Below are 16,004 nucleotides of genomic sequence, written 5' to 3'. Positions count from 1 at the left end.
TTTCAGTTCAGACTTCAGAGTAAAACATTATCTTAGTTTGTTTCGGGTCTCTTCGTGTTAGCGAGTTTTAGTATTATTGATATAGAAAATTTTTACTCGGATACTAAAACCATAAAATTTATGCGCTTTAATTAATGTAAAATTAAACATTTATTTGAAAAAATCCGTTTTGTGAAAAAAATAAAAATAAAATGTAAGCAATGTATTATAATTTATAATTTACTTATAATAACTAACTATAATAATTTTGTAGGAATGTAAATTTTGTAAGTAAATCTATTTTGATATTTTTTGAGCTCTGAAAAATTGATTTGAAAAAAAAAAACGTCCGTGTCCATCTACTTATCCCTGTTCTGAAAAAGTTTACGTAATCGTCTCCTTCGATGTTGTTCGATCCTCCCTATTTTACATTCAAGGTTAAAGATTGGTACTCAATGAATAATGTCCATGGCTGTTTTGGCTGTATGCAAATATTGACATAAAAACACTTTTAGCTCCAGATATATTTTTTTCGATTTTTTGGGGTTATTTGTTTTAAAAACTAGGAGCCTCGGTTTTGCTAATCAATCAACAATACCGCAGGCAATATACATAATAATATTTTTTATTAGCTTATTTATCGTCCTCATGAATTTATGATTAATATAGCAAGTATCAAAATTAATCGAGTAAGTTATAAATATGATCAAATCTACGCGGTTTACGCTAGAACACATCCGTCTTGTCTGTTAGCCATTGACATTGACAGTGGTTTGAATTTGGAATGTGGCCTTGGATCGAATTCGTTTCCCGACGAGAGCCGAGCGCAGTCGAACGGCAGGTTCGGTACAGCCAAGTGCAAAATAGGTTTACTTATGCATTATTTTTATGGTTGTCGATTTTTGTTTATTGGAGGATACATGTTTAAATAATTACAACTTAAAAACAGACAAATTAACGCAAAAACAGTTTGAGTTTTAATGATAGAAAGTAATTCGTAGGCCGTAGCGCTCTACGCAGTGCTACGCGCTACGTTTGTTGGCAAACATAAGTAATCATTCAATGTTTTTTATGTAAATAATGAGAAATGTTAGTCAGGTCATAATTCAGGTGTTTTATTTTATGTTCATTATAAACAGAGGAGCCGTCACAAGATACTCCAATGACGCAAATGTGACTAATTAAAATATTATGTTACCGTATTATTTTACATTATATATTAACGATTTACTTTTTGACTGTCCTATCGCGTATCAAAATAAAAATTAAGAATAGAGTTACGCATAGAAACCGCAGGCTCGAAGACTAGTGCTTCGCCACCGTTCAAAGTTTATTTACCTCGCAGTTCTTGTAAAGTGGCCCTTACTTCATACGCGTTAAGATCCTGTACGAGGACATTTAGTCAAAGTGTTATAGGGGGCAAACGAGACGCGATTTGCCTGATAAAATGCTATAAGTACATTTTTGTATGATCTTAATCATATTTCATTATTTTATATTGACTCGTGATGATCGCACTTAGTTTATTTAAGAAAAAATGCGACTAACGAATAACAATAATATTAATATTTATATATTATTACTACTAAGTACAGAATTATATAGAAACTTCGTTCTGTTCTATCTGTAAAATGAACACTATAAATTAATATAATGCTACCAATTTAAATATGTTTTAGCTTACTTTTCAAAACCAAAATACAATTTTTGTCGAATTTAAACATTTAGGTTAAACTACGATAAATTCCATAGGAAGTAAGAATTTCGTAAACAATTTTAAGTTTGGTACATTTTTTGTTTTTTGGCATTAAAATTCAGCAGTTTTTTTTTTCTTTTTAGGCATTAAAATTCATATGACCTACATGGTCCAGGCGATGAGTCTGGATGATTATTTGAATTCGGGTAAAACAACGCGAAGGTCGCTTGTCACTTGTGATGCGGAGGGTCAAAAGTTAATTCATACATTATGTATTGGTTCATCATCATTAACAACAGCCACAATCTTTTGTATAGGTTTATCATTATCAACATCACCAGCATCAACATTTTGTGTTGGTTCATCGTCATTATTAGCAATATCAACAATATTTCGCATAGGTTTATCATTATCAACATCAACGGCATCAACATTTTGTGTTCTTCATCACCATTAACAACACCAGCAACAAAATTTCGTGTTGGCTTATTTTCATAATTAACATTAATGTTGTTAATTATGAAAATAAACCAACACGAAATGTTGTTGCTGGTGTTCTTAATGGTGATGTAGAACACAAAATGTTGATGCCGTTGATGTTGATAATGATAAACCTATGCGAAATATTGTTGATATTGCTAATAATGACGACGAACCAAGTCAGTACCTACCATTATATGTATTGGTTTGTCATCATTAACAACATCACCAGCACTAACATGATGTATTGGTTCATCATGCTTTTTTTATGAAATAAGGGGGCAAACGAGCAAACGGGTCACCTGATGGAAAGCAACTTCCGTCGCCCATGGACACTCGCAGCATCAGAAGAGCTGCAGGTGCGGTGCCGGCCTTTTAAGAGGAATCCTGCCATCATATTAGAAACTACAACATAATTCTTTGTTTTAATAAAAAACACCTCCATAAAATTATTGTGACATTGTATGTATTTTGCTAAGTTTACAATATCTAGATCAAAATTAATTGAGCTTAGCCAATACTTAGTATTTAGTTACGTATTACTAATTAACTACTACTACAAAGTAGTATACACGGGTAAACTTTGGACGTACCTAATTGACATCTGAACGCCAACCTGCTTTGTGCTATGTGTACCATCGAAGAATTTTATTCATAGACAGTTGACGGGCCTACGTAATTTGGACGGATTGTGTCAATTCAATGTAAGTCGTGATCTGTCGGCTGGGTTTGACATAACTCGACCAAACTACGTAGGTTCCCCATTTGCATTTGAATCAACTTTTCTGATAGTACCACTATCGCAGAGTGATCTAGAGCGATTATTTGCCAACAATAATGTGCATTTTCGAAGATACTTATTACATTACCGGTGGTACCTGCATCAGGTAGACATTCTGAAAAAATTTGATTCAAATTTGCTCAGAAACAAAACTTTTTTTTTCTTTTTTTTTATTACGTCCCAAAGATCGCCATACTTCCGCGTATGTTTTGGAATTTTGATATCTTTGAAGCCTTGGCTGCGCAGAAAATACGCGCGTGTTTACATAACGTCTAGGGGATATCGGGACCTTGTGCGGGTCACGGCTACTATAGTGTCTGAATAGTCTGATGAATGATTAACTTTAATCACTTCCTATGCACATAGACATTCTGTTGATTTTTATTATAAAGTATACAAACGTATGTCGGTAATTTTTTTTGTTAAATAAAAATTAAGTGTTACAAAGTTTCTGATAAGAATGGTCTTCTTTTAAAAAAGATCGTTGATGTCTCAAATAAGATCAAAGATGCAATCTTATACGGTACCTCTAGTACGTCTACTAGCCTGTTACACTGCCAATAAGAATATATTATAGTATATGAAATTAGAGAAACGCCATTTTCATATAACTTAAAAATATAGCGAGCGAATATTATTATTTTTTGTATTTTTTTCGAAACAGTGTTTTTCTTTAGTATTGGTCCTTCTAATAGTGATTGGGGCATACCGCATACCCTACAAATGACTTACACGATTAGAACAATGGCGGTCAATTTAACCAGATACGGATCTGGACGGAAGATTAAATTTATTAATTGTGCTCATCAGCTCACCTTCGGACAAGGTCTGCTGTAATGAGGATTTCGGCTCTAGAAGCTTCCGTAATATACTTTACGTTATGAAAAAAAAGTGTGCGATATTTTCTCTTGTAATATAAATTATTTAGTACTAACGAAAAATTATTATTTTTTATGTTTTTTGGAGCAAATTTTTAAAAGTCAGATATTATTTTTTAACCGAGGAAAAAAAATTGACACTTTACACTTTGATCTATTAAAGTGCTAAATACAAAATCAAAGTTAACTGACTATGTAAAATTTAAAATAGGTATCAAACGCCTCTATTAAGAAAATTACATCGAAATTCGAAACCGACTTTGCGGCTATGCACTATGGGACAAAATAAAAAAAAAAACAATCATAAATTCAAAAGTGATAATAATTATTTTAATAGGTATGGAATTTGAACAAAAGAAGAAAATACAATTTACATTTTTATTAATTATGATTACTTATTTAAGCGCGTTTTCCTCAAAAAAGTTTTCTGCAATAATAATTCTGCAATTTAAATATCGCAATATTTTTATTAGACTTTAAAATGTATCTTTCGGCATTTCGCACAAAAATGTGTGCCGACATTATTACAATAAATGCATTAATTTTTATATTTTTTTTTCTACAATTTCTTTACAATTTATTATTGAACACTTTTTTATTTTGCTTATCGTTTGTTTAAAACTGTACCCTTCTAGAATTAAGAATAATCTTGTGGGAAAGTGGTAGTTCACACTAAAGATAGATTTTTACGGTCTTGCTACAAAATATTTAAGCACCTGTTGAACAGTTGATTAGAAAAAAAAATCAGTACAAAATGGTCTCAAAACAACTGTTCAATAGATGTTTAAATCTTTTGTGGTAAGGCCGTTAGTCTTTTGATTACCTAAGGAACAAAATATTATGTTAAGGAATTTTTATTCCTCAAAGTTATTTGACGTTTGGCAAATAAGCCCTAAGGGCCAGGCCACAACACTGCGTTGCGGCGTCACATCGTACAAATCTACGACGCCGCAGAACGCATCGTGAAAATTTTCGATGTAAAGAGTGCTATGCTTTATGAAATTTTTGCGTTGCGATATGCGATGTTGTTTTTGCGATACGCCGCCGCAACGCAGTGTTGTGGCCTGGCCGTAAGTTATTCATAAATTCTAATCATAAAAAGAAGCTTGTCGAAAAACATTTCTAACAGTTTTTTTTTACTTTTTATATATTATAACGTTTAAGTTTTGACGTAGATTCAGGTAGAATTTTAAAAGAAAAAAGAAAAGAAATCAAAAAATTAATTATTGTTGCTTGAAAGGCGGTGTAAGGTAATTACAAAAATTCAAAGAGCATTTCAATTATATAGTTACCAGACTAGACTTAGACCACATTAAAGCATAATATCATAGACATATTTATTAGCGTATATTTGCATAAAACTATATTTTTACATATTATCTTACGGTGACTGAGCATGTCTGACTTAACCGTCTGCAGATTTTTAAACCGTAATTGCGAATTTGAACATTAGAAAATAACAAAAATTAAACTAAAAGTCTATTAGACTTTTACACTTTAATAAGTTGAAAAAAAAAAACGTTTATCTAAGCGCGAGCGTTAACTATTGAGTAAATCATATATAAAAAAATTAGGTACTTAGTTAAAATCTTTGAATTATCTTAATTGAATGTAATTCAAGTTTATAGTGATGTAGAAGGTATAGTTATAAAATATTAACTATAAAATATAATAGTTTAGTCATTAGCTAAACTTAATGAGCGACGTGTAAGGAAACATCCAAATTCTAAGATTAATAGTCGGTACGCGGACGTCGTGATTTTTCATAATGATTGTAATAACATTTCGGCCTGACGTCAGAAGACGCTAACTTCCGAACCGCTCAAGGACTAAATTCAAGTTTGGTTCACAACCAGTCGAAGCCTTAAAAGACGCAACATGTTAGATTAACTAACGTCATTTGTTAAAATGAAACAACTAGGAATACGAGAGTTAAAGATCGAAGGATGCAGTCAAAACAGACGTCCCAAAAATCACGCCCTGCGCTGGCAATTCAAAACGTAAACGTTAAAAAACTTTCTGAATTTGAATTTTTTTAAATCATGCCAATATAATCATAATACCTTTTCCTCCTGGATGCTGTGACCCCCGTTCTCCGAGAGCGGCGTGGAGGGGGCGCTGTACCCTTTTCCCTCGTCATGCGGCGTCATCTGTCTTTGGACCTCATTCTCCTGATCGTTGTGTAGTCTCAACTCGTGCAACCCACTCTTGAACTCCGATAACCTAAGGACGGACGGCTTGATTTCTGGCATATCGTCGGGGTGCTCGTATCTCCTTATGTCTGTGAGGTTGGCCGCTAGGTGCCTGTGGTCGGTGATGGGGGGAGGCACCCCTATCGACCGCAGGTGCTCTATGCTCCGGTGGATGTGGGAGTAGTTGTCGACGGGGATCTCCGCCATCAGCGGCGAGCTGTGGTAGTCCAGGCCGCCCCCGTCCGGCCTGTAGTCGATGGTGCGTCCTTCCATCATCTTGATCAATTTGATATTCTATCTAATTTATTATTATTAATCGTCCTATCAATATTTGGCACTATCATATAAAAATATAAAGTTTCCGATCTAGGCGTGCGCTCCTCGTTTCTGTCATGGAAGTATTCGAGATCGTCCGTTCTGTTATCTGGAAAAATGGAGAGGGTGCTACAAAATCTAGAGAGAGGAAATTTTAAAGGCATAAAAATGTTGTCTTATTGTTTAATTGAATTGCAATAACGCTACCACGCCTGCGTCGCCTACCGCTATTTATAACTAGATTTGACGGGCAAAAAGCTAAGTTTTTTTAGCAGGTGACAAGTTAGCAGGCGGGTAGGTGTCATTGCTCCAGCCCTAGCCCACATGTCGCCGCGTCGCGCTGCCCATAACTAACAGCTTTTATTAACGCGTGTACTATCTGATATATTTTTTCTTTCTTTTTATTATACGCCAATATTAATTGTCAAAATATGAGTATGGTCATGTTTTTTTTTAGCCAAAAAATGCCTTAGATAGTAAAGTTATAGGTAGGGCACTGAGTTAGTAAGTAGTACGTAGTACATACTATGTCAGTGAGGTAGGGCAAAATATTATAATTTTTCGGTACTTGTTTGTTAATTTTTTATTATCTATAACGTGGGCAAGTGTGCTGTCATCTGTACCTGTCGTACGGACCTGTCACAGATAATAATTACACTATATAGTACATGACTACTTCGTCGAGAGTCAATTTCGGTGGGACCCTTGGATTATAGTCCTTATTGTTTCGCAATAAGGTTTCGTCTTATTTTGTGTTTGTCACAGTGTAAAGTTGTATAAAAAGCTATTTAGTTTCGGGCTGCACGGTTGATCGAGTTTAAGATTCGTAATCACTGCTTTAGTTGGAATAAATTAGGGATGTGATTACATGTTTTTTTTACCGACGTGAAAAAAACTAACTTTTCTTTATTTTTTTTATATTGCAGTTGATAAATTCCACTGTGGAATAAACAAAGTAGATTTTAAATATTTATATGCAAAGTTATACATAAAGTAAAAAAAGGAATTTATACTTAATTATTTTTATTTTTTAATGTCCGATAATTTTTTTTGTAAAGGTTGAATTATTTATTGTTTTTTGGAAAACATAACTTTTTGAATAAAAATCAAAATAATGTTTTTGATCATTCCATACAAATGTAAGGTTTTAAGACAATATTACATTAAATAAAAAAAATAAAAAGTCAATTATATTTTAATTAAGTTTTGTACAAAATAAACAAATGCAGAATTTAAAATTTAAATTTTTAGTAACAAAGTGATTAAAATATTTTTTATTATGAAACTAATTTTGAAGGTCGCCGTATAAAATACATTTTAATTTAAAAAAATCTATGCACGCACGACTAGGATGGAATAAAAAATCAGACAACATTTTTATGCGAGAAATATTTTCACGGAAGCGAGCTGCCCATAGATAATTTAAAAATAACAATAGAATGCAGGGGTTTACACCAAAACATTGTCGCGGGTTAGGAACACAAATATTTCCGTATTTATAGTCCGGGCCCGACTCAAGGTCAAGTTTGACAGACGAGCAAACTTCACAGAATTTTAACTAACGCTCGGCCGTAAGTATGGGGAGGGTTACGTAAACCCCCCCAGCCGCGGGACCGAGGGGCTCGCCTCCAAATTAATTACAACGTTCCTCTTACCTCACTCCGGATCGGCAACCCTCGATCGTCAATATCACTGATACATCACAGTCGGTTCTTAGTAGGTAATATCACATAACGGGCTAGCACTAGTGTCACAACACGATCTAAGGCTCCAGTCCCAGGCTCCTTCGCCAAAACACCTCAAAAATCCACGTGCATCAGTCGAATAAAAAAATAAACATTAAAAAAAATGCCGGGCGCCGGCACGAAAAGCGAGGGAGTCGTTGTTTTGACCCTGAGGTAAAATTATGAATGCCGAACGTCGTTACTAGGATCCGAATTGCCAGATTTTTTGTAGAATATTTTCGTGTGCTATTTGTGTGTTTGTGTGTTACACACGTGATCCTCCGTCCTCCTCGCTCGCGATTGCGCCTGCACCGGGGACCTCCAGTACATGTGCGTGCACACACGCCGGCACGACTCCTCACCGGCTCGCGAAATAAAAATATTGGAATATTATAAAAATCGCCGCTCGCCCGCCTTTAGACCGACGCGGCAAAAACGAGACTGAAATTCAGATCTATAGTAGAAAAAGTGAACTACACCGAGCGAGGGGTACACTAACACATAAAATGAAAAAAATCACACGGACGCCGACATCGACGACGAGCTTAAAAAATCGGAGGTGGGGAGACTTCCGTCCCGCTCGCTCGGATAGCGCCGTCCCGCTCCAGCGGCGTGAGGCCGCACGCACACACCCAAGCGGCGGTTGAGCGAAAAAAATGTGTACACATTTTTTTATTATTCACGATTTTTATGTGTGTAAGTGGGCTCCGTGCGAGGGGGATGCAAGGCGGCGGGCGCCCCCGGGGCCGCGGGCGGGAGCGAGACGGGGCGAGCGGCCACGTGCTCGTCCCCCGGTATTAAATAATAATTAAAATGGCTACAAGAACTCGGATAGTACTCGGTAGACAATTTTTTGGGCGAGCTTTACGGTTTTTATGCAAAAGTTTTTGCAGAATAGTTCGGGGACGACTCGGCGGCCGCGGCCGGCTCATCGCACCGCGACCCGATTGACACATTGTTTAAAGCGCGCAGAAAAAGTCGCGCCGAGAAAAAAAGCAAGGACGCTCCCGCGAAAAAGAACTTATTGATTAAAACAGGCTGTCATTGACCAGACTTAAATGAGGGTTGTTAATGTTATGCACGGCCAGGATCTCCGTGCTCTCGCCGCTCGCCTCGCTTGTACCGACACTACATTTTTACTGCTAATTTTCTTCAGAAGTATGTCATAGTTTAAATTATTAATTATTAGGCTACAAAGAATGTGGACTGTGGTACATTAGTTTATCGAACTTGCCAAGAACCAATTGTAAATTGTAATAAAAAAATTATAATTATGTCAATGGATAAGTTATTATTTTTTACTTACTATATTATATTAAGCTTGAAATGAATCTGACATAATATGTATTGTAAAATGATTATTATTAAAATCCAGATTTAGCACTAATTTATATTTAACACAGAAATAAGAAGTCATTTTTCCTTTATTGGGATTTTTTTGCTATGTTTTTAAGTAATGCAGTTAACGTGTTAATTAAAATTTAATAAGATTATTTTAAGACACACTCAGGTTTCTCACATTAGCAACAAAATGAATCAAAACTTAGGAATTTTTAGTATATTTGCATCAACCTGTTATATCGGTTCCGGAATTAACATAAAAAATCTTTAAAATATTAATTTGGTATACATTTTAATATATAATTTTATTAGCTGCACTAGTAGTTTTTTAGGGTTCCGTACCCAAAGGGTAAAAACGGGACCCTATTACTAGGACTTTAATATCTGTCCGTCTGTCTGTCTGTGTGACTCCAGGCTGTAACTCAAGAACCGCTATAGCTAGACTTCTGAAATTTTCACAGATTGTGTATTTAGAATACCGCACAGCGCACTTATAGCCATACTTTTTTCATATTTTATTCAAATAATAATTCTAGTAAAAAAGTTCATTAAAATTGTAAAATGCAATGAAAGAGTGCAGTTATGAAAAAAACAGGGGCTAAAAAAATCTAATTGGTTTATATTGGTTTGTACGAATCAAATATAAAGGAACATTAAATTACCTACTTAAATGTGAAGGCTTCTTGATAATGTATAAAAATTTCACAGTAAGCTTTAATTTAATCCATCACAATTATCCTAAACTATGTTCAGTTTGGGTGATTTACCTTATTTTATCAATGGAGGTCATTTTCATAATTTCTTAATCTAATTCGACCTCGGTTTTCATATTTCCTAACGAGACCTTCATATTTTCTATAATTCATACAAATTATTGTGCTATTTTTTCTTTTTCAATAAAATTATTTTTTGTACCAAGGCTGAATGAAGTTTAAATTATGTATGTTATTTGGACATATCTATTTTTTTATTTCATTATAAATATTATCATCTTTTTGTTTATTTTAATTAATCTTCATTTAAATTTTTGTTCATTTTATTACAAAATAATATTTTTTTAAATAATTAACTTGATTAATAAAAAAAACAAAATCTATTTGATCAAAACTATGATTGAAATTAGCTATTATGCCTATTAATATAACCGTGATATCAGGCAGATGTTCGGACCCTGGCTGACCCCAGCGATGACGATCCATATTCCATTGTTCAGTATTTACAACAAAACATTCAAATTGTCTGTTAGGATTTAAATATTCGGTTTAAAATTTTAAATATTGACGCATACACGAATATAAATGAACACAACCGCAGCGTAGTAAAAATTGCTACTGCTAATATATGTTTTTTATGTCATTGCTAAAATATTATGTGTATTTTAGCTATGACTATTGATTGATGAAAAAAAAAATTATGAAAGATTAGAATCTTTCATAAATTTTTTAGAAAAAAATCTAAAATTTGTAAAAAGTTCCTTTAAGATTAAAATTCTCAAAGCTTCTTCGTACATAGTCGCAAAAGCAAGCGTAAAGAATGTTTATAAAATGCAATAACATTTTTTTTGCTTTCATTGTTCTAAATAGCATAGGCATCTTCAAAAAAATTTGGCTTCCATGCGGTAATAAAACAAAAAAAAGTGTAGTTTCAACTTTTTTATGATACTTACTATGGTCTATACTTATTGATATTACTTCCTTATTTGAAATGGCCGGCTTGGAAACTTTTTTGTGATACACAAAAAATATGTAAACATTTACAACACTAGCCTAAAAATGTCATTGGCATTTAGAAAAAAACTTATAGCAATTTTTTTATATGTCGGACTTTTTGCTAATTCTTATTTAAAATATTATGTTTTAGCAAATTAGGTACCTATCATTAAAAAGAAAAGTTCACACAAGGTAGCCGGCAAATAAAAAAAGATGTTGAAATATGTTCAAGTATTTTTTTAAATATGTATTTATAATAGAATGATTTTCTTTATTTTGATACAGATATACGGATAATATTATAATTATTAATTACTATAGAGACTTTGTTACATTTTCCAAAGCTAAAGTTCATAATAAAGCACAAATTAAAAACCACACAAAGTAACGCACGGTAAATATGTTATTTTTATTTAGAATAAAAAAATACTTTCTGTACTTTTGCACATTTAAAATTTACTTATTATAAGCATAATATTATTGTATCGTGTCCATATCATTGGAATCGTCATTCGATATAAATTCTATCGCCTCATTAACATAATTATTCAATCTATAAACTTTTGTAATTTATGTGAGATTTTTACATTTTTTCATCGAACCAACGACATTTAATGATAGACACACAAAAATATCATTTTAATACGTTCGTTGCGATATTAAATATCCGATACATGTACTCGCGCTCTGTGCGGAGGCGAGAAACAGTGAACTTCCCCTGCAGGCGTAGCATGGTCACCATAGAAATGGTTTCTTTCTACGGAAGAATAAACAAAATGACAGTTAGAGAAGACAAAATGACAGTTAGACGATGGAAATCCGCCATTTTGTCGATAAAATCTGTCAGTATGTCGATTCTTTCTCATGTCTCCTGTTGTTATGCTAGCTCTACTGGTGCGGGGGCTGTATAACTGAGCCACACTCACCGCGCGCCGTACTCAGAGACATTTAATTTTATGATCAAGCTTCACTTTAATGAAGAGTTTGACAGAATATGTTTATGTCAAAATTTTGAATTAATTACATTTACTCTGAGTGCGACAGTCAGAGACGAATAATAATTACGTTACTGTAATTAGATAAAGATTATGATATAAGTCTCATACATCATCTGTCAAACTCTTCATTAAATTGAAGTTCAAACGTCATGAAATGTCTCTGACAGCGGCATTAACTTATTATTTCTATACTGTGCTACAAGCAAAAGATGGTATAGTACTAAGTTATCAGACGTTCATGATGAAATTGGCCACGTTATGAAATAATTTTTTTCAATAATAATTCTGTTAACATTATTTACAATATATTTTAGCAAAACTAACAAAATAAAAATATTTTTTTATTTATAAAGAAATATTATAGTAGACTAACCTAGTAGTTGAAAAAAGCAATTCCAAATCGAATCAATACTTCCATATTAATATTATAAATGCGAAATGTATTTTTCTGTCCGTCTGTCTGTCTGTCTGTTTCCTCTTCACACTCAAACCGCTGAACCGATTTTGCTGAAATTTGCCATGGAGATACTTCGAGTCCCGAGAAAGGATAAAGGATAGTTTTTATCTTGAAAAAATGTACGGTTCCCGCGCGATAAATGATTTTTTGCGCAACGGAGTTGCAGGCGTCATCTAGTAAAGAAATATTATAGACTAAGATAGGAGTTGAAAAATCGATTCCAACCCGAATATCAAATATAGTACGGGAGGGCCCTAGAACATTTTTTTTGTGATTACTATCAAACCAATTTTTTGTGAGTAGCTTCATAGCTTCATTTTGATAAGACGAACACCATTTTAATCTGCGAAAAATCTTGAAAGTGGTAGCTAACAGAAATAAAAAGGATTTCATACTTATAGGTTTAAAAAACCAGCTGGTTAGGGTTCCGTTTTAGAGTACCGTAGTCAACCAAGTTTTGTTGATTACAGAACCCTAAAACGGAACCCTAACCAGCTGATTTTTTGTATATTGGTAGGGTAATAGTTATCTAATTTAAGAGTAATATTGTCCTATAAATAGAACAATCCATATTTTAGGACCATCAAATCAAAGTATGAAATCCATCCTATCTTTGTTAGCTACCACTTTCGAGATTTTTCGAAAATAAAAATATTGTTCGTCATATCTAAATGAAGGTATTCACAAAAATGTTGCTTGATAGTAATCAAAAAAATTATTTCTAGGGCTCCCTGACTAACAAAAATGTGTATCTAACACCTATTCTATATCAATGTTACGTGTCCGTCCGTGCGCACGCGTTCAAGTCGTTTGTGTATATTAACATTTTTTACTTATCACATTAAACACATTATGTTGACATGTAAACTTGTGACCGTTTACAAACTGACTAATTTGTGACACTATACTTTTTTTTTTTCATATAATGGCACTTCGGCTATAACCATGACCAGTGTCGAGTATAATATTATGGCGGGAAAACAATATTCTTTAATACAATTTTTTATATATTATCGTCAGGTCAGTCAGGTCTAAAGTCTAGTCAAAGTCTAAGTATGAAGTCAATACAGTCAAGGAGTCAAGTCGGTCGATTCAGTAAAGTGGTAGGACGCTTTACTGAAACTTTTGATGGAGTTTTGGAGGGAACACAAAAGAGCACGTTTCTGGTTATTACATCACTCTCCTACACTTGTGCACGATAACGAATATTTAATGGTTAATATCCTACCAATATTACACATTAAAAACCCAGATAACACAATTTTAGGAAAATAATATAAAAACACAACATCACTCTTTCACATTCTCCCAAAAACTCCCGACACTATACTTGTTTATTAATGTAGATTATAGACAAAAATAGCCCGTTTTGGTACCTAATGTAATAAACTGTATTAAATTATTTAACTGCCTTGAATATTTTCAAAAAGTTATAAATTTGTGAAATAAAACTTTTAACATGAGAAAATTTAAAATTCTAGGAGTCAAGTTTGAATAATGTTTGTAAATATTTTGTTTTCAAAATGTTTTAAGCTGTTAATTTAAATTCAAAAAGTCCAAACTAATATGTAAGTATTATTAATTGTGCCTCACCATAGTTTGCTATATTATAGAGGATCTGACCTCATACAACCAAGTAGAATTTAAGTAGTCATAATAAAATTAACATAATAAGATAAGATTATCACATAAATTTAAAATTATATAAAAATGTCATAAAATTAGGCTACTTATCAGCCCTTTACTAATTTGATAGTAATTAATTATCATTCATTTTATATTTAAAATAGATCTTTTGAGATAAATTAAAAGGGCGACGACGGTAGTTGTTTTCCATCAGGTGATCCATTTACTCGTTTGCTCCCTAATTTTGTTAAAAAAAAAATAATACCTATTTTATTCCTCTTAATACTTTTAAATTTCTGGATTTTATTGTTTTAAAATTTAAACAAACCTCAACGGAGCTTCGTCAGTAAATAGTGCTAAGGCGTTAACTAATTTAAAAAAAATTAAAGTAGGTACACATTACACATTACATATAGGTATTTTAAGAATGTTTGTTACCAATTATAACCATAGTATCCAGCCAATATAGAGCATTGGTACCAAAATATTCTCTAGCGAAATTGTAACTAATAAAAAGGTATCATAAAAACTACCCTATGTAAAAAACCCGACTTTGAAGTCGACTCCAGTAGGCAAACCCGAAATACATTGTTTTACTATTGTTACAATTATTGTTAAAAAATACTTTTATTTTCTATTTCACTTTCAATACTTTCAAGGTGCCGATTACTCTTTGTGCAGTCGGTAAAGTCACGCCGACTTTATTGACACAAATTAGTTTTATGTTTTAACTAGTGTTTATTATATTATTGTTGTTAGAACTGACTGTATTTACGGCGGATATCTTTAATGTTTGAACAAAGTGTTTATTTTTATAAAATGTTTCCAAAACGGCTGGAAAAACTAGTACAACGTCTGAATTATTAATAGCGGACACGAGAATATACCCTCACCTCATGACAGCCAGATCAACTAATTAAGACTAAAGTCAAAGGATTCCTGACATAATTTGAGTGTCTAAACACACTATGCCGAAGTTCCGCGGCGGAAATTCCGCATGATTACGCCAGCAATGTCAAACGCATACAATATAACGCGACGGAATTTCGGCATGGTGTGTCATCGGTAATTGGATGTGTGTGTCATACGTTGCAGGCGGAATCAAGACGAATTTCCACCGCGGAAATTCGGCAGTGTGCTTAGATACTAAAAGTTAAATTATGTCGGGAATCCTTTGACTTAAAATGAATACTTAAAACTTAAATGTATATTAAATAATAATAACTGGTAAGTATAAGGTAGATAATTATGTAAGACTTCCCTCGTTGAAATATTTTTTAACCCTTTACACTAACAATCTTTTTACGGTAGCCAAAAAATCCTATTCAAATAGCCCCAATTTTTTGTGCGGCCAAAAACTTAAAAAAAGTACAAAAAACTTTTGTTTTTTAAACATTTATACAAAACACATGACAGCACTCTCCATTTCCGTATTTTTTGTGAATTTTTTGTGAGTGGCAACAATGGGTTAAGTTTTTGTATGTATGGCACTTGCTCGGAGTCGGAAGTCGGATGTGAATGGGACTCAACGATCTACATCTCAATTGTAATAAATATTTATGAGGAATTAACCACAGCCGAATCTCGTGGGAGTCAGATTTGTGATAAGTTTTTTTAAGATTATATGAGCACCTAAAGATTTTTTTACATACATTTAGTCTATTTTATAAAAAAGATAATTTTCATAAAAGTCCGGTAAGAGCAGTAATGGCAAAATAATATGGTCCCAAATAACCCAAAAAAGCCAAATTTTAATGCCATGAACTACATAATATTATACTGTGATATTTTATCTATGAATTTAAATCAAATATTGAAGTTTCATTCA

At 33.1% G+C, this 16,004-nt stretch overlaps 1 protein-coding gene across 2 annotated transcripts in view; it reads right to left on the bottom strand.

Annotated features, from left to right (window-relative positions):
• LOC121736675 (zinc finger protein rotund) overlaps nucleotides 1-11,064 on the bottom strand; it is a 30,698-nt gene extending 19,634 nt beyond the window's left edge. Inside the window, exons 1-2 of one of the 2 annotated variants that reach the window (XM_042128028.1) lie at nucleotides 11,053-11,064; nucleotides 5,878-6,327 (exon numbers count right to left, since the gene is read on the bottom strand). In XM_042128028.1, the coding sequence (XP_041983962.1) occupies nucleotides 5,878-6,282 (405 nt within the window). In that variant the 5' untranslated portion in view covers nucleotides 6,283-6,327; nucleotides 11,053-11,064. Of the gene's footprint in view, nucleotides 1-5,877; nucleotides 6,431-7,976; nucleotides 8,533-11,052 lie in introns of those variants that run through there. The other variant, XM_042128027.1, reaches the window with a different exon arrangement.
• Between the last annotated feature and the right edge of the window lie 4,940 nt (nucleotides 11,065-16,004).

This window comes from Aricia agestis, chromosome 19 (genome assembly GCF_905147365.1).
Source record: "Aricia agestis chromosome 19, ilAriAges1.1, whole genome shotgun sequence".
NCBI classification, from domain to species: domain Eukaryota; kingdom Metazoa; phylum Arthropoda; class Insecta; order Lepidoptera; family Lycaenidae; genus Aricia; species Aricia agestis.
This window is presented reverse-complemented; position numbering and strand designations above follow the sequence as displayed.